The sequence below is a fragment of the Zalophus californianus genome, chromosome 5, assembly GCF_009762305.2.
Source record: "Zalophus californianus isolate mZalCal1 chromosome 5, mZalCal1.pri.v2, whole genome shotgun sequence".
NCBI classification, from domain to species: Eukaryota; Metazoa; Chordata; class Mammalia; order Carnivora; family Otariidae; genus Zalophus; species Zalophus californianus.
Window position 1 is genome coordinate 63,958,340 of NC_045599.1, and position 21,187 is coordinate 63,979,526.

General features: G+C 33.8%; 1 protein-coding gene across 2 annotated transcripts in view; it reads right to left on the bottom strand.

Annotated features, from left to right (window-relative positions):
- Positions 1-21,187, bottom strand: part of EDIL3 (EGF like repeats and discoidin domains 3) — a 415,865-nt gene that overhangs the window by 276,989 nt on the left and 117,689 nt on the right. For both annotated transcript variants that reach the window (XM_027606749.2, XM_027606748.2), the window contains exon 2: positions 18,570-18,698. In XM_027606749.2, coding sequence (XP_027462550.1) covers positions 18,570-18,698 — 129 coding nt within the window. The remainder of the gene's footprint in view (positions 1-18,569; positions 18,699-21,187) is intronic.

Genomic DNA, 21,187 nt, shown 5'->3' on the forward strand with positions numbered 1-21,187 from the left:
TGTGCATGGGTGCACGCGTGTGTGTGTGTGTATGTGTGTGATTACTAAGGCAAAGAAGAGTAAATTACAATTTCAAATTTGTGAACTTAGTCATTTAAATAGGTTGTAGAGTTTCTTCTGGAAGTATTCAGAGATGTATTTAGAGATAGGTTTTGGTTCATATGGTTTTTGTTTTATTATTTGTTTGTTCATCTGTTTTTTGGCCAATGGCCCAAAGAGGACATGCCTTAGGACTTAAAAGTTGCCATTACCAACTTCTTCCTTGTGAAAATACAAAGAGGAATATTATTCTCTCCCAGCCAAAGACTTCAGACAGCAAATGATTTGGTCAGTTATACACTCTCAGAACTGCACGATGTTTGGGACACAATGAGAAACAACAGATAATGTTTGCATTGAAAGTATTCAGAGAATTACAAAGTCTTCTCTATGCTATTAGTCTTTCACATGCATTTTGATTCCTGTGCTAAATTTGGAGAATGGCATCTATTTGACTACAGTTCAAAATATGTAATATATATAATTTGTACACATGTAGTCAGTATGTAAGTATATATTTGTATGTTTATTAGTCTCCTCCATTGGACTAGGAGTTTCATGAGGTCAGGGCTGTAACTTTTTTGTTCACCATTATAACTGTAGTTTTAGAACAGAGTCTACAATGTTGTAGGGTTCAATAAATATTTGTCAAGAGAAAGAAAACAATATAGATAAATATTTAATACACTCCACTGTGTTGCTCAATAAAATTTAGCTGTTTAATTAGCTACATTACTAGACTTGTCAAAGAGAAAACCTTACATCTTCATCTATGTTTTAGTTGCATAGCTCTCTCTATATATGTAAATAATTATATATATACTGACTTACATAATTATATAGTCATATAAATCAGATTTACTTTCTTTGGGCAGGAGAGAAAAGGAATAATGGTTCAAAAGACAATGGTTACTCTAATGACCATTTGATCATCTCATGGAAAAATAAATTTGTGATTTTCAACTAATAAAAAAGCTTCAAACTAATGTTTATTAACTAAATAGATTCATTAAAATAGAACCACAAAATGCACTTTCTATGTTTAGTAGTGATATAGCTCACATGGGTTTCACAATATAGTTAAACAGTGAATCATGTTAACAGCAATTAGCAGTGCATTTGCGATTTTCTCACTTTAGGAATAGGTACAAATGGGAAAAATAATTTAAAAAAATGAATGGAAGCTTTAGTTTCATTGTTTTGTCACTGAGTTAAAAAAATACATAATTTATAAAACTAAACCAGAGTCCTGGGAAGTTGGGAAATAACATGACTCATCTCCCAGCTAGTATAAAAGAGACATTGGGGACATAATTAGGATACATTTTCCTGCTTAAAGGAAGCACTAAAGATCGTTAAGCTAGGTGATTTGACATTACAAAGGCCTTATAATTCAGTATGTCATTTATCTATTCAATTGTCCTCAATCTTTTATTTATTCTATGTGATCTCCTTCCCTATCCAAATTCATCCCACTCTTGTAGACTCAATTCAAATTTCACCATCCTCAGTGTATAAGCATTTATTTTAGTCTCCAGATTTGTGTAGTTGTCCCCTTTGATTCCCACTGACTTTTTAAACTATAACCTAAAGCCAGTGTGAAACAAAATAGCAATATTTTCCAGTCTTTTTCCCAAGCCGGACATTATCTACTATCCTTCATTCAGGGCAACAGTTATGTTTTAGTTTTGTATAGTGCACATAATTGGTACTGAGTAAATATTTTTGGAAAGCTGTCCAATTTTAGAGATGAGAAAATGAAGTCTAGTAAGTAAATTTAATGTCTGTTTTTACAGTACTGTGAGCTATGTAAAATAAGGATTGGTAATTAAACCTAAGATATCCTAAGAAAATTCATGGACAAATGGTAAGAAGAAACTTGAAAAGGACCAAGCAGATCAACAGCTAATATATATCTGATTGCTCAGATTGCCTCAATTTTAAATGAAATTAATTCATAATCTTTTTGAAAATTTAATTTGGGAGAGAGGAAGTAGTTCTGCAAAGAGAATGCTATGTTCTGTGACAAGGGAAGCCATGCAGCAGAGGTTACCTGCACATCACATGGGACATTCAGATGGTCACAGCACCCATATTATTTTGTTTCACAGCAACTGACAGAAGGAAAATGATACCATCAGGCTCACATTCCATGGATTTCTGTTTTTTTACGTGTGGGAAACTGCTCACTTCAACCTCAAGTCATTTCCATAAGTCTGGGCAAATGCACTAATTTAAAAAGCAAATCCGTTAAAACCAAAAGAACAAAAAACTAAAAGGCAATGGAAAGACCAGCAAGATTGACACAAATCTCAGGGACAGCATCCACTCAAGGAAATCACAGAATCATTGCACATAAAATGTTAATGTCAGAAGAGATTTTGTGATTAAGGGGTTGGCAAAAAACAAACAAACAAAAAAAACCTGTCAAAATGGTTTAAGGTTATATGTATTAAATCATCTAAATTACCAAATAAAACCCACCATAAACTGAATTTTGAAGTAAAATTCATATACATATGAATACATGTACATATAGTATATAAATGGTAATGAAATATTTATTTATAATATAAATAAAAGGACTACACAACACATGCTGTTCTATAACTTGCTTTTTCCACTAATATTTGCACATATTTTTCTGTGTCAATATACTCAGTGAATATGGGCAGTATTTAATGTTTTATGGACATACCATAATTTATTTAACTCTATTGAATGATATTTGGATGGAATCAGGGGTTTCTCTCTTACAAATAATATTGCAATGAATAATCAGACTCCATTTGAATAGTGATAGAAACATGAAACAAAAATAAATGACCAAATTTCATTAAATAAATAAGCTTATAATACTATATACAATATAAAATATTCCCTTTCTGTAAATGAGGCTTTTAAATGATCCTGTTTTATGCCAGCAGCCTATCCACAGTAATATGATTCTTAAATATATTGGACAATATATTTGTGCCTTCTTCCTGTGAAAGTTACTCCCACAATAGAGTTACCCTTAGTGGTGATCAAGTAGAACTTTCAGTGTCCCGTGTCCAAGTAGTACAAGACACAGAAACAAAAGAATTGGCTGAGCTCTGTGCTTGGGCAGATGCAGCCTTAGGGTTAACCACTGAGTATAATATTCTTATATTAAGTAATATAAAACTTTAATATTTTAAGAAAAATAAATGGTGGCCATTTGAAGACAGAAAATTCCTTTATTACAGAATCTTGGCATATAATGTGTGTGTGTATGTGTGTGTGCACAAGCAAACATTTAATATGTTAATAAGTTAATAAATAAGTTAAGTTGTTAATAAGTTCTTTCCAAGTTCTTTCCAAGACAGCATGTTACCACTTCTGAAATTTGTGAAGGCTTTTAACAAAATATCATTCCTTTTTCACTGCTTATATTACAAAGAGGAATTCAGAAATTTTATGATGGCTTTGAAATGATGAATTCCCAAAATATAGTTCCACGTGCTTGGCTTAATTAAAATACCTTTTGAAACTCAAAAGATGAAGGGGAAAAAATAGTGGGCAGGTGTAATTTGAAGAGAGCTCAGATATCTCTGGTGGATCTATGTTTCTCTTTGGTCTAGGGGAATTATTTTTTTTTTCTCACGTAGCTTGAACTCATCCCAAGGACACTAATTTTAAGAGATAAAGCCCAGCTTCTACTTGCCTATATAGAACTCAACTAATCTAATGTGCCACTGACTTATTCAGCAGTCAATGACTGCTAAAGCGGATTGTTTTTCCTCCTGCCTGTTAAAATAGAAGTTAAAATTAAATGCTTTCTTTTCAGAATCATTAGGACCTTCTTTAAAGGAAAATAGTCAGTGTATCCACATTCAGGCATTAATCAAGTGACATTGACAATGTGATTTCCCTATCCGCAAAACTGGTCTCCCTAAGCCAAATTTTTCCTTAATTGTAATGTCTTTTAAGAACTCAACTGATAAAAAAGTAGACAGGTCTAACTTTAAGACAATGAAATCAAATAAAGGTATAGGGCTATTCAAGGAGGGCCCAAGCCCCATTCTTCTTGTCTTTTTGCTTATTTTCAAGTTGTGAACGTGTACTATTAACTTCTACTCTTCCAAACTGCCAAAACGAACAAAACAAAAACAAAAACAAAAGAATAGTCAAGTAAATATAGGCTGTTCAGAAAACAGAATGTAAGTAACTTTGAGAAACAAAATTTTAAATCCAAACCAGACTTAAAGGTCACTTAGTCCAACTTGCCAACTAAACATCTAAATATTCCTTCAAAACTTCTAGTGGCAGGGAACTTATAATTTCATAAAGAAACATGTCACATTGCTCCTCCAGGGCTAGCCTCTGGAAAACAATGGGATGATATGGCTCTTTCTTTAACATAACAGCCATTCAAATATCTGAAAAGAGTTATCATATTCCCCATAATTCTCTTCTTAACTGAGATAAACACCTCCACTTAATTTCATATATCATGGCATATACCCTGGCCATCATTTTTTTTAACCTCCTCCTGATAATTTCAAATTTGTCAAGGTCTTTTGGGAAATACAGCAAGAAGAATTAGACCTCCAGATGAGATCTGACTAGGACAAAATACCATGCCCTTATTACCTGCCTTCTTTAGGCTGCTATATTATAACTAATAATCCAACAATGTATTAGCTACTAAAAGAGTAAGAAATTAATTTCCTTTCCCTCCTTCTTCCAGCTCCACCTTACACTAATTCCCAGAGAGCTAGGGACTACTATCGTATCTTCTTCCTGTCTGGGAGCAAGATTGGGCAGGAAAAAGAGGGGAGGGAGGTAGACGTGGGACAAAGGAGATCATGGTTGGGGTGGGGTCAAGGGAGAATATGACTGGCTTACCAGCAAGTTAAAAGTATTTTAGCAATAGGAAAAAATTACAAAATTTTGAACTAAGCAAAGCCTTAAATGTATTCTTCGAATCTTTTGCTTTCTTTCTAGCAAAGAATATAGTTTGTGTGTATTTCATATATAGTGTATTAAGTCCACGGACAAGAAAACCAAACACTTGTTTTTATTGAAACAGTTTCCTTAGTGTCCAGGACTAGGTAACCATCCAGGTGAATATTAATATTTGGTGGCTTCTCATAGGATTTTCCACATGTCAACTGACATTTATAGTCACAGAAGAATATTCCAGAAACTGTTGTTAGAATTTTATATTGTTTCCTCCAGCAAATAATTTCTGGTTAGAAATTCTAGGTTAGAAATTTAGCACTAATTTCAGTAAATAAGTCACATTCAGCCTTTCCCAAATCAACTATCTATGAGACCAAGTCTTACTGAAAACAATCACAATAATTAATGAAATGAAAAAAAGACCTTGGAGGCAGAATAAAAATGTAATAGGAAAAAATAGTACAATTTAATCCTCAAAAGACAAGCCTGAAGTAGTACTTAAAAATTACCTCAAATACTGTTCAGCAAAGTGTTTTGTGTTGTTTTTAAATAATGTTTATATGTTTCAATAATGTATTATGAAAAGAGGTCACAGAATCATGATCCTGGGATAATTTTGTTAATAACACTGAAAACTGTATTATAAGCATAGTCTGAGAAGATGACTGGAGGTCCTATGCAATATAGGTCCAAATCACCTTGCTGGTCTGACTCCCAATCATCCCTAAAAACACCAAGTAGTCTGGGCAACCACTAAGGCTAATTCTTCCAGAAGGTTCCCAAGTTCCTCAGCTTTATGTTTATCATCCTGCATTTTGCTTAAAACATTCCCCTCTAATAACTTGGCTGGTGAACTACACTTCCATCCCAGCCAATTTTAAAAGCTATCTTAGCTGTCAAATCTGATCCCTGGGACTCAAAATAACCTTTCCTCCTGTTGCTACCTATTGCACTGTGTTCTCTTTTTATGATGATTATTTACCTCAATGTGTGAGGGCTACTGATGTGTGTGTTTTATGATCCTTTCCCAAACAGAAGTATCTCAAGGGCAGGCTTTTTATTTTGGGGTCACAGACAAAAGGGAGATTAGCCTCTGGGGGTTAGGAATAGCCTTTAGAAGAGGCTCAATAATATTGGTTAAATGGAAGATCCTAGTGGTCTTTAGTACTCTGTGTTTTTATGCAAAACCACAAAGAGCTTACTGTTGATCTATCACATCTAAAAACCTAATATTAATATGGTATCATAAATTTCAACTTGGTATTTATTATACCTTTACAGATTCTCACTTTGCATTCTTATAAAGAAAAAAAATCAATTCATAAGTTATTTGCCATAAGCATAAGGAAAGCTATACTCCTAAAAGGCCGATTCCTAATTATGCAAGCATTACTTACACTACTCATAATTTTCAAATAATAAAACATAGGGTTCTCTTTTTCCCATACCAAGTAAGGTGATTTGTCAAATTATACGTTGAAGGAAAGAAATTTTTGAAAAATTAAAAGCTGACAGCTAAATTGCCCCCAGTTTGCATATTCAAGCACAAGCAGAAAAAATCCTGACATAAAAATAATAGATCAGAATTTACTGGACATCTAAATAATGTTATTAATGACTAAAATGATGGAGGAATATTCAGGAACTTAGAAGTCTGATTTCTGTATGTAGCTCTTGAATTGTCTATAAGATTTAACTATTTATATTTACTTATTTTATAACTCCTATATAGCTCTTTTTTTTTTTTAGATTTTATTTATTCATTCATGAGAGACAGAGGGATAGAGAGAGAGAGAGAGAGAGAAGCAGAGGGAGAAGCAGGCTCCCAAGGAGCAGGGAGCCCGATACGGGACTTGATCCCAGGACCCTGGGATCATGACCTGAGCCGAAGGCAGACGCTTAACCATCTGAGCCACCCAGGCACCCTCCTATATAGCTCTTATTATAAGCTAAGTGTTGCTCTAAGGGTCTAACATATATTAGCTCATTTAATTTGAACAAAACCCCTTCAAAGTTAGTACTATTATTACCCCAATTTTACAGACAAGGAACTAAGGCATCGAGAGGTTAAGCAACTTGCCCAAAGTAAAAGAGATAGTAAATAGAACAGCCAGGATTGAATTCAGTCTGGCTGAATTCTTAACCACAATACCATGATGCAATCCGTTAAAAGAATGTGTTCCTACAGAGTTCCAAGAAAGCATGCTCAGCATGTGACAAACACTGTAATTAAAGGTATTATTATAATTACTATTATATCTTCAGGTTCTTTTATTGTTTCAAAGCACCCATCCCCATATGTGTAACAGGCACAGTTTAATTTGAACACAGACACTGGACCATGGACAATGCACTGGACAAAACTTCAGGTTTAACATCTGTTCTGCCTGCCTTTAGCAGAAACCTACGACCTTGGTATAGTCATTACATTTATCATAGAATCATTTTCCTATTTAACACTGAGATTGGTATTAGCTCAACTGTTTATTTCAAGGTTATTACAAGAATAATATGTATATTAACATTTTAATGAATAGAGTACTCTAAAAATACAAGACACTATTAAAGAAAAAGGATGAGGGAAAAAATGTCCTTGGCATTATGGTGATGGGTAAACTACACAAAAAGACTCTCTGCCCACCCCCTTCAATGTTCATTACATGATGGCCTGATAGACAGCATGCCTGGTTGTGAGGTGAGCCTTACCACAGAAGTGTGGGGGTCAGGACATCATTGTGAAGAATAATATAGCTTGACCTCCATCACTGAATAATTAATAGAAGTTGACCTTAAAGGTCAGAGCATGTTGTAGGATGCACCCTGATTTATCCACTGCCTGGGGGAGCCAAAGCCATTGATTGAAAGAGAGCTGAACTGACAGAAACAATATTTATCTTGTTGAAAAAAAGCTACTATGTCAATGAGTAACAGTAACGAGTTCTGTACTCAGTTGCTCTCTATGATCTGGAGGAAGCACTTGGCTTCTGATTTCTCAATTAAAATCTTATCAGATGAAGACATTGTGGAGACTTAGCAACATGCCATGAAAAGAAGGTGGTGATTCTTATTTGAAATTTGCTATATTTTTCAAGGGTTAGTACTTAAGAAAATACGTTATGACTGGCTCCATCTTTTGCTGAGAAACCAAAATTGTATCCTCCTTACTTTATTTTCCAAGACTTGATTAAAACAAAATAAAGAGAACAATAAACATTGATTGCTGTGCATTTTAAATCACAGTTTGATGAATTTTATACTTTCAGAGGGAAAAATTTAATATATTCCAAAGAAGATTCTGCCCAAATTCTCACTCATTATATGACTCATTTAAAAATTATGTGTTGTCACTGTACTTTAAATAACATGGACTACAGAATCTGCCTCCACATAAATACTCTGATTTAGATAAACTGCCTTAGAGTACAAAGTAACCTTGAGATGTCACCCAATTCTCCTATGGCCTCAGGCACTGTGGCCAAATAAACCTTCACACAATGACATCCATTTGAAGCTCCTTGAGAAAAGACGTTATGCCTTCTGTTTCATTAGTAACCAATATGCTTTACTCTAGTAATCCCTCAAAACAAAGAGCATGATTTTAGCACATACTTGGTCCCAGTAAGATTTGGTGATTATTAGTCTATCTAACTTATAAATATTACATACTACAGGATTTCTAATATTTCTAAGAAATAAATTTCAACCTATCAAGACACTTTTTTAAAATGAATTCTTAATGCTTCTCTCATCTCTTTGTCTTCATTCTATCTTCAATTAATGGTAAGAGGGCAGATGAGAGCAAATGCTCTATGATTCAGTCAATCAGCTTTCAGTTTCCATTAGAGTAATAGTAATCATTTTCCCACTTCCTACCTTTATTTAACCTTCATAGGTTTTCTTTATCCAGTTATCTTAAGTCAGCTCCATATTCCACACGCTCTAGAGCCATTATTTACGACTCTTCTGCCTACTCTCTCTCTTATTGGTTTGAATTCTAGAGAACAGTCCTTTCCTCATAGCTTTTATCAACCAAACTGGACCTTAAGATGTGTTTATAATTTGTCCTTTTTAAATAATCTGTGGCCTTAAATAATGATTGTTTAAGTGGAAAATAAAAGGGAATGTAGTATTCACATATTATTTTAAAACTATAGGGGTGTCTGGGTGGCTCTGTCGGTTGAGTGTATGCCTTTGGCTCAGGTCATGATCCCAGGGTTCTGGGATAGAGCTCTGTGTCTGTGTTGGTCTCCCTGCTCAGCAGGGAGTCTGCTTCTCCCTCTCCCTCTGCCCCTCCCTCTTGTTCTCTCTCTCTAAAAAATAAATAAAATCTTTGGGGCGTCTGGGTGGCTCAGTCGTTAAGCGTCTGCCTTCGGCTCAGGTCATGATCCCAGAGTCCTGGCCTCGAGCCCGCATTGGGCTCCCTGCTCAGCGGGAAGCCTGCTTCTCCCTCTCTTACTCCCCCTGCTTGTGTTCCTTCTCTCGCTGTGTCTCTCTCTGTCAAATAAATAAATAAAATATTTAAAAAAATAAAAAAATAAAATCTTTAAAAAAATAAACCTATATTTGATGAGATAACCATCTCTGTTCTCCAGGTGTATTTTTCTCCTCTTACATTTTATATATGTAAATATAACTTATTTCTTCTCTGTTCTCTACAGACTGAATGACTCCAAATCTACATTATTGTGATTAAGTAGATCTAAGCCCATTACACTTTCTTTTCATTATAAATCCATCATGATGAACTGTTTAAACTTTTCTGTACAATTTTACAATATTATAGGTTCTCAAATAACTCTTAACCCAACCGTTAACTTTAAGAATTTAGTCTAAGGAGGGGTGTCTGTGTGGCTCAGTCGGTTAAATGGCTTACTCTTGATTTCAAATCAGGTAATGATCTTAGGGTCGTGAGATCACCCCACATCGAGCTCTGTGCTCAGCGGGTAGTCTGCTTGAGATTCTTTCCCTCTGCCCACCCCCCCCCCACTTGCAGGTGCTCTCTTTCCCCTTCTCTCTCAAATAAATAAATCTTTAAAAAAAGTTTAAAAAATGTTATTTTTAACCAAAAATCAATATGTAATGAACTCAATTAAAAAGAAGCAAACAATAGGTATAATTGTTAGACTCAAGAAAGAGATTCATGTTGAAAATTAAGAAGAGAAAACCAAATAACTATATGAAAGATCTTAAAGATTATTGGGCATGTTTTAACTATTTTATGTCATCTATGAGTCTCCTATAAACCTCTTTTCCATGAAAGTGCTCAACCTGGCAGAGAAAATTTTTTGAGGTTAATGCTAAATTTGCCACTTAGCCTATCACTTAAAACAGCAATTTTCAGTTTCATAAATGTGTAGAATTGTACATTTTGGCAGTGCCACAACAGACTTCATGCTGTTCCATTTGGAATTTGATTAAAAGAACAACTTAATGTCGCTTTCCACTTTTACTTTTCTAATTTTTCAATGTATTTCCTAAAATGAACAGACAATAATCCAGTTTTCCCTTTTTTTAAGAGAGCTTTTACTTTTTCCTACCTTATAAAGAAACAGACTACCTTCATAGCTAGTAACATAAAAATATCTATAAATATATCTACATGTTCATCAACTTTTTGCATTGCCAATAAAAACTGTTAATTAAAAAAAAAATTAAAAAGTAAAAGGAAAGCAACTACCTAACAATCTATAGTAAACTGTAAAACCACCCACAAATTCTTTCCCCTCTTGCATCTTCACGTTTTCAATATGAAGGGGCAGGTCCTCTTACGAAAACTGTTGTTAGCTAAAGTGACATAAACTGATATTTGAAAAGTGCTTATAATTTGGGCTTGATCTTTCTTACTGCTCTTGGGACTTTTCCACCACCACATAAGGAAGCCTGATTTAGCAGAGGCAAACTATCTCAGCTGAGCCATGTTCCACTACCCAGCACCAGTCAATGAGAACACCTACGTTACTCTCAGAATTGAGAGATAGTTGTTTAAACCCACCAAATTTGTAATGATTTGTTAAGCAGAAAAGCATAATGATACACATCCACTATCACTTCATTCACAAAAGTATTTATTCCCAAGCAATAGAAAGGTTATACTCTCAGAAAGAAAACAGACAATGGTTAAAATGATATAAATCAATATTTCTTTTAATGTGTTACATTTTCTTTTCTTACAAATAAAAACTGTACCACAGATTGGCTCTTATCTTTTTTCTGGGCAAGAGAGGATCTCTGTACTTGATACCTTCTAAGGTTCTTTGATATTTTTTTTTTTTCCTTGAGTTAATATATATTTGTTAGGGCTTGGAATTGCAAGCTAACAAATTCTAATCATTATGATTAACCTTAAAGTAGCAACATTTTATTTTTTTTTTAAGATTTATTTATTTTTTTTGAGAGAGAGAGTGTGTGGGGGGAGGGGCAGAGGGAGAGATTGAGAGAGAGAACCTACAGCAGACTCTTGGCTGAGCAGGGAGCCCAACGTGGCTCTTCATCCATGACCTGAGCCGAAATCAAGAGCTTACCTACTGAACCACCCAGGCTCTTCTAAAGTAGAAACATTTTAAAATTAAGAAACTAACTGTTTATAAGGTATGCTATAGAGATATTTACATATATAAAACGAAATTAATTTTCTATAATATATACAAAATAAATGGCAAAAATTTACCCTTAAATCCTTAACTCTTCCATCTTAACTGTACAATTCTACTCATTTATATGAACACACATTTCATCCTTTTAATTATCAGTAAAGTTAAATAGATACAACTCTGAAAGTGAAACCTCTGAGTCTAGTTGACTGGGAAATTTCTTAGCAATCATCAATGGCTAGCAATTTTTGAGAAACTATTTTAGTCTATGCAGAATAGCTCTCATTATAATAATTTCTACAAATGCGGTTTCAGTCATGAGATATCCTTCCTTAGTCCAAGAAGTAATCTTAAAGGGGAAAAAAACTGACAACTACTGGTAATTTTATCTAATATATAAATAATTTAACTGAAATTTATCAAATCTCTCATTTTGCAACCAAAGTTTAGAAATCTAAAAATAGCCTTGCTCTACCCAAGAGATTTACTTAAACTTGTTTACATTCTAATATTTCATGATCACTAACAAGAAGTCTTTCAGACAGTGCCAGCCTTTATTACACTACTTGATATTCTGACAGTGATCACTTTCTAAAAGGTAAACATGAATTTGCTATTCATGGGGCAAGATGTACAAGATGTACAGTGCAAATTGTTGGGTTTTTTTAAAAAAAATTATGAGACTTTGTGTTTCTGGGGTAAATGAAACCAATTTCTTATAATGAAATGGAAGCAGGAGGACAGATTAGCAGTGATGAGCTCTAAGGGCTACAAATTAAAAGAACCTGAATTCATGTTAGAAAAGGAATACCAATTACCAAAGGAAATAAGTTTGGATGGAATATGATAGAAGACAGGAGAAGACAGAACAGGATGAAGCACCTTCATGTTTATTAATCTTTCTATATGAGAAAACCTGGTCAGAAGCCAATGCCACTACAGAGAGGGTAAAGGGAAGAATTACACATGACATAATATGCTGCCTTTGTTACCCTATACTGAACTACTCTCATCACATAGGTACCTTGAATTTTTTTCTAAAAGTGATGATGGATTTTAAATTACTACCAAATTCCAATGTTTATGTCCTATGGCTTCAGAATGATAGTTTTAATAGGTTAAATGTATCCTAAATAATCCTGAAATATCTACATGAGTCAGCTAACATAATTTATTCTTAGTAAAACACAAGCTTGGGTGTTACGTCATATTTCTTAATCATAATGACATTAGAATTCCATCTTAAAGGAAAAACCTCCCTTGGTCCAAACTTCCCTTTCAATTTACATGCTCTCTCCCCATCCCTATGGAATGAATTTGCCTCAGTTCTGCTCTCTGTTCAAACACCAACTTCTCAATCTTTCTTAATAATCTTTTCTAAAAATGTACCTCCTTTTAATCTCTCTGACAGTTGTCTTTATTTTTCTTTTTGGAAGTTACCATGATAAGTATGATGGTTTACGCTCTAATTCCCCATTTGACTGCAAGATCTATAAAGGGAAAGCCTATTTTTCATGGTTATATCCTTAGTGCCAAGAACAGTGTCTGGCATATAGCATATATTCAATAAATATTTGATGGATGGATGAATAAACAAATAAATGAACAAATTGATGAATGTTATAGGCATTTTTTAAATCAAAGACTTGATTTTGGGGGCCAGTTTTAAGTTCACCGCAAAATAGAGAAAGGTACAGTGTTTTCCCATATAGTCCCTGAACCCCACATATGCATAACCTCACCATTATTAACATTCCTCACCAGAGTGGTGCATTTATTACAATTGATGAACCTACATTTACACATCATAATTATCCAAAACCCATAGTTTGCAGCAGGGTTCACTCTTGGTATTGTACATTGTATGGATTTGGGCAAATGTATAATGATATGTATCTAACATTATAATATCATGCAGAGTATTTTCACTACCCTACAATCCTTTGTGCTCTGCTTACTGTGTTTTTCATTTCAAATTTCACTTTTTTATTACTAGTTTATAGAAAAATAATTGACTTCTATATAGTAACCTTGCATTCTACAATCTTGCTATAATTGTTTATTAGTTCCCGAATTTTTTTGGGAACTAGGATTTGTTTCTACATAGATGATCATGTCAGCCATGAAAGGATAGTTTTATTTTTCCTTCCCAATATGTATACCTTTATTTTCTTTCCTTGTCTATTGCACTGGCTAGTAATTCCAGTACAATATTAAAAAGGAATAGTGAGAGGGAGCATCCTTGTCTTGTTTCTGATTTAAGCGGAAAAGCTTCAAATTTCTTACCATTAAATATGATTTTAGCTGTAGGCTTTCTTTTTAAATGTTTTATTTAAATTCAATTTAGTTAATATATACTGCGTTACTAGTGTCAGGGGTAGAATTTAGTGATTTATCAGTTGCATATTACATTCACTGCTCATTACATCAAGTGCCCTCCTTAAGCCCATCACCCAGTTACCCCATCCCCCCACCAACTACCCCTCCAGCAACCTTCAGTTTTTTCCCTATAGTTAAGAGTCTCTTATGGTTTGCACCTCCCTCTCTGTTTTTATCTTATTTTATTTTTCCTTCCCTTCCCCTATATTCATCTGTTTTGTTTCTTAAATTCCACATGAGTGAAATCATATGGTATTTGTCTTTCCCTGACTTATTTCGCCTAGCATAATACCCTCTAGTTTCATCCACATCACTGCAAATGGCAAGATGTGATTCTTTTTGATGGAGTAATATTCCATTGTGTATATATACACCCATCTTCTTTATCCATTCATCTGTCGATGGACATCTGGGCTCTTTCCATAGTTTGTCTATTGTGGACACTGCTGCTATAAACACTGAAGTGTATATGCCCCTTTAAATCACTATTTCTAATAGATTTTTTTTATCAACTTGAGGGAGTTTCCCTGTATTCCCAGCCACTTTTTAAAAATCCTGTATCTAATTCTTCCATGTGCCACAATCTAGCTCTTTCTCCACAACTCCAGCAAAACTGATGTTTGCAATATCATCTATCAGTCACATGTAGTCAATACAAATGTTTATCTCGGTCAACTTCCCCATCATATTTGATACTGCTGATCACACACGCCTTGAAACATGATTTACCCCTAACTTTTGGGGTGCAATGCTTTTCTGGTTTTTCTTCTATCTTTCTGACCACTCCTTCTCAGACTCCTTTATAAATTTAACTTTCTCTACCTATTGCTTAATTATTGATGAACTTCTTATCAGTTTCCATTCCTTAGTCTTCTTTTCAAAATGTATTCTCCTTGTGGGCTGACTTATACACTCCCTAAATTTATACAATTTATACAATAACTGTCTGTGTAATTATAACTTACAAATCTATGCCTGACTTAACTAATATCCAGCAAATTCCTCCAATTCAATATGTGAAATATTCAACTCATTTTCTGCCTCTCAAGACATGTATCTTCAATTTATACTAACTCAGTAAATGGCATCAAGTTGCTTAGGCCAAAAACTAGGGATGCTACTTCTTTACTTCTCCCTTTCTCCACACTCCTTTTATTCAATAACCCCATAAGTCACCATTAATTATCTACTGTATCCTTTAAATAATTACTGGCTTTCTATTTTCCATTCCCTTTGTTTCCCAAGCCAAACAATCATGTCTGACCTGGTCACCTGCAATAGACTTCAAATTGTTCCCCTGCCTTACTGTGTTCTATTTTTTTCCCCATATTGTCATATTATAGTGACAATGATCTTCTAAAAGTACAAACCCTCTGCATGTCTCTTAGTATAAAGTCCAAATTCTTTAAAACATCATGCAGAATCTGCCACCACTGCTTTCTCCAGATCCGTTGGGCCACTTTATGCCTTCCTTTTAAACTCTAGCCACATTGAATTTCTTGCAGTTCATGGAATTATGACTTTTCTTATCTCTATTATCTATATATAATATTATCTAAATACTTTTATCTTTCAGCTTGCTAGACTGGAATTAATTTTTATAATCATGTGAAAATGTTAGTTTTTGAGGTAGGCATGCATTCCCTGACATCCACATTAAGAGGAGACACCTGCTTTATATTCTTATGACTCCATATGCTTCCACTATCACAACACCCATCATATTCACCTATTTATTTATTTATCTGCTCTCCTTGCTAGACAGTAATTTCTGTAAATTTGTGTACCATGGCATTCCACCAGGTATGTAACTATTACTTAGCAAGTACTCAACAGATATATAAGAATATAAGGAAACTAAGATTTTTTTAAGTCAATCACTTATTTTGTTTTCTTTGATTGCATTAATATACTATGTATTTGAGTTGTAAAAGTTCATAATTGCTATTATTTTACTGGGTTAATTTGACAGCACACAGAGAAGAATTATGCCATGGAACTTAGATAATTTAATAATTTCCAAAATTTTCACATACAAATTCTAAAATTTCACTGGTAATATAAATCTCCATATGAAATAAACATATGATGTAATGTATGGTGATTAACATAAAAATAAAAAATTAAAAAAATACATCAATAGTGGAAACGAAAATCTTCTGTCTTTTAAGATATTACATTAAAATACCTATAGCTTTTTGGGGGGGATTGTATAAAATTCTATTACACTCTAGTACACTGCTTTCTGCACTGGTGCTACCTAAGGATATGGAAAGAACAACAGAAATGTACCACCAAAGTAATAGATTTTTTCAAACTAAAAATGCAGGATGGTCTTTAATGATCTAATGTTTCATATATTTTGTCCCAATAAGTAGTTTTAAAAATATGAAAAAAAAAACCCTCAGGTAGGCTAGAGATTAAAAGCACTGCTACTAAATGTTTTTATTTAATAAATATTCAGTATTCCCTTATTATATGCACAAAAACATGGAGTTGAGAAAGAAGTAGTAGAAAGGCAATTAAGGTAATACATGTATGTCCTAAAGAGGTATCTAACCTGACAACTGTGTTTGATTTCCCCTTATTTTTTCACCTTAAAAAAATTATTTCACAATATAGCAAAGTTGTATTTAAGAAACTATGGCCATTGTTTAAACTTTTAGGGTACTTGTTTTCTATTATTTTAATGTTATAAAAGCAAGCCATTAAATTAGAATTGGTATAACTAATATGCTATGCTAAATGACAAAGCAAATATGAAATGGGTATATTTCTTACAAGAACTCTTAAATATATAGCATGGAAGAATGAGGTTGTTTAAAACATACAATAAAAAATATAGCTTAAGATTATATACTATAACTACCTGATTTCTGAGTATCATTAAGTATTTTAATAATATATAATAATGACTCTGAGGAAAATTTAATTCTATAACCATTTGATTCCTCCACAGTCTCATTTGAACTGCATAGACTATGGCAGTATATTTAAAGTGTTGTTGCCCATAGTCTCATTTTTCTGATAAAATGATAAAAACTGAATTAATTTAAAAATATGGACCAAATAATTCAAGTATTTACTTAAAAAATCTATTAATATACTGATTTTTAAATTATTTAAAGACATTTGCCTCTTTAATTCCAGATTTGGCTCTTAAAAATAGCAATAAAAACATTATATACTACAATGTAAGGCACTGTCAGTTCGGGGTTAGCGGGCTTAAAATATAACACTAAAGTTTTATTCTATTCATCTATTCCTGTTAGGAATATTTATGACTATAATTTTCTTCAGAGATATAGACTTTCCTGAGGATATGGTTCTCATATTAAACTCTGAAACTCCCCGTACATATTTGGAGACTGGGTCAAAGTGGTTACAACAGTTTTATTTCAGTGGCACTGTATCAAACCCCCTACACTAGCAGTGAGTTAATAAAAGCCTTAGAAGAGAATTGTATTTGAAATGAATTAAATAAACAAAGTACCTTTCTGTAATAATACAATTGTTTCAGAAATATTACATTCATACTAATGTCATATAAAAATACAAGAAAACACATTTAACAGAGCACACTAAAATCCAATAACTAGTGGTCAAAAATGGCAAGTTAATAGTTTTAGTTAATTATTCTTTCTTTCATTCATTCAATAGTTATTGGGCTTCTACTATGCATACAGGTACCAGGTTAGGTGCATTAGATACAGTGATGAGTAACTCAAACTCTTCCCTTACTATATAGACACTATTACTTCTCTTCTTCAAAACTATTTTTCAAAAGCCATCAAAACCTCTCAGTTTTCCAAGATTTATGCTGGTTGGCAGAAATTTAACCCAAAACATGTTTAGTTTTCCTATATTGAACAGATATAGTTCACTTTTTATTTTCCTTGGTACAGATGTGAAAAAAATATAGAAATTTTTTTCCAACTTAATCATCATATTACCTTTAATCACTATACAAATTTACACAGTGCTAAATTATCTGAAGTACAGCTATTTCCTTAATGGGAACAATTTGGAAATTATGGAAGTTACCCTGAATCCGTAACTATACATGCCAATGAAGTACTTCACAGATGAAAAAAAAAAATTGAAATATGATCCATGACTAATCAATATTTGCAAAGCAAAGTTTTTGAGAAGACTCTGAAGAACAATGCAGCTGAAACATCATCTTTGATTTATTTATAGTCTTAGAAAAGTAATGATTAGAAGAGCTAGAAAATACTGATATAATCAGTCACTAATATAAGTTCTCTTTTATTTAGAGTGGCTAATTTAAATAAAATGACTTGGGAATTATTTTTCAGTGAGAATAAAATTTTAAATGTTTATCAATATTAGAGAAATAAAAATTTTATTATATTCAAGTAATACTTGTAGTGACTTTGAAGTATAGTGTTAATCACTAAAACATATTTTTAAATTACTTGAGAATACCACTAATACAAATATAATTTAACTCTAAAATACAAATTATAAAATTGAAAGTACTACAGAGGAGGAAACTGATTCATAGCATACAGCAATCTTGTACAGAATACCCATACTGCACCACACCAAATTTGTCAGTCACTCATGCAAACAAAGAAGATAACGACTGAAATGCTTAAATCTTGCACTTACCAACCTCCACAACACTAGTACAGTTGGGATCTGTGAAGCCATCTGGACACTCACAGGAAAAGGAATTGTCAGACAATCCTGACAAACAAACACCTCCATTTTTACATGGATTGGGATCACAAATATCACCTGAGAAATAAAGAAACAAATAATGAATTTTCATTTGTCTTAGGCACCAAAATATACTATGAAATTTCATATTCCGTCTTCCTTTGGTAAAGTCACTATACTGTTTAGATTTACATTTGAATCCATGTGCTTTTAAGAGATGGTATATAACATAAAATTAAATTTTCTAATTCAAACATTGCATATTGACTAGCATACTAAAAGTTATTAACTCAGTTTGGGGCTCCTTCATTACATGTAAATGAAATATTGTCTGATTTGTTAAAGATTAACCAAAATATCTCTGGTAGACTGATTTATTAATTATTCCAATAAAAAACCTTTCTAAATCCACACACTTAACTCTGGAACTTCGCAATTTCTCTCACTAAAGGAGTGGGGTTTATTTCTGGATCCCTAGAATCTGGGCTTGCCCATGTAACTTGCTTTGGCCAATAGGACGTTAGCAGACTTGAAGCCAGCAGAGATATGAAAAAGCACTTGAATATTTCTACTTCTTGGAACCTGTCAGGGCTGTGCGAATAAATTCAGACTAGCTTGCTTAAGAGAGGTGAGAGAAACATGGAAAAGTAAGAAAGAAACTGCCACAGAGAAATAAGTTGTGCTATAACAAAAACCTATAATATGTGGCCTCGGCTTTGGTACTGGGTGGTGGATGGTACTGGTGGAATCTGGAAAGGCACTGAAAGAATGACTACAGGAGGCTAGGAAAATGTGAGACTGTCCTACCTTATGTAGAGAAAAGCAGTTGGTAAGGTTGTCACCTGAGAAAACCTTAGTGAAAGAAAATAAACCTAATGACCTTTTGTATATGAGCTAGGAGATTTCCAGGCAGAATGTTAAAGTGTCAATTGGCTCTTAATACCTGCACTGATAAGGTACTACAAGAAAGAGATGTGATAAATAAAGAAATAATGAGTTTGAAAGTAAAGGAATACAGAGAAACCAGGATTTGATATAACCAACCACCCAACCAACCAACCAGTAACAACAAAAACTATGTCTCAATGCCAGCCTCTCAAACCAGTGAAAGATCAAATCCGGAGCTTTGTCAGCAAGACATGGCCTCAACATAAACATCAAATTGAGGATATGGCTAGAAAGCCCTTATAAAAATATTTCAAATAATTCAGATACAGCCGGAAGGATCCTCTAGGCTAAATAAAAGAGCTTCTAGAAGTCTTAAAGGTATTATCTCCAAACAGCTTGACACACCCAAAGTAGCACCGATTAAGTCTTAAGTGAAAAGCAGGCTTCAAAGTCATGGGTATGGTTTTATTGCACTACTAGTGATTTATTCCAAAGATACAGATGTAGGGAAAAGGGGCACATGCACCCCAATGGTCATAGCTGCAATGTCCACAATAGCCAAACTGTGAAAGGAACCCAGATGCCCTTCAACAGATGAATGGATAAAGAAGATGTGGTTCATATATACCATGGAATATTACTCAGCCATCAGGATGAATACATCAATTCATTTGCATTGAAGTATTCATTCAATGCAAATGAATACTTACCATTTGCATTGACATGGATGGAACTGGAGGGGATTAGGCTAAGTGAAATAAGTCAAGCAGAGAAAGACAATTATCAAACGGTTTCACTCACATGTGGAACATAAGGAATAACACAGAGGACCACAGGGGAAGGGAGGGACAACTGAGTGGGAAGAAATCAGAGAGCGGGACAAACCATGAGATACTCTGGACTCTAGCAATCAAACGGAGGGTCACAGAAGGGAGGGGGGAGGATAGGGTAACCAGGTGATGGGTATTAAGGAGGGCACGTGTTGTGATGAGCACTGGGTGTTATACGCAAATAATGAATCGTTGAACACTACATCAAAAACTAATGATGTACTATATGTTGGCTAACTGAACATAATTAAAAAAAAAACCTCTTAAATGGAAAAAAAATTAACAACATAATGTATAAGATGAAGAGCCAATGAATGTTTTTAACATGTATTTTAAAGTTTTGACATGGTCATATCTATATTTTAAGATGGATATCCTTGTAGCATTTTATAGACTACATTTGAATGGGGAGGTTGATGAATGATAGAAATATTTCAATAGCCTTTCTGTCTATCTCTTTATATATCTAGGTGGCTAGCCGCTCAGCCATTTCTCCATTCATCCATCCATTTGTCCATCTAACCTCCTTGAGTACCTATTTTATAGCAGGCACTGAAGTCAGTGTTGGGCGTACAGAACTAAAGATAGTCTTTACCATCAAGAAGTGCAGAGTCTACTATGTGAGATAAAAAAGCATGGACAATTACCACACATAGTAAGAGCTGTAATTAGTATACATGATCCAAAATGTAGGATCAACAAAGACCTCTAAAAGGATTCAGTGTTTTCAGGTGATACAGTAGAGGAGGGAGTACCTGCTTAGCATTCTAGGCAAAGGGCGTAGTATATACAAAGTTCCTGGGTCATTCCAGGAACATCAAAGAGGCCACTAAAATTAGAGCATAGATG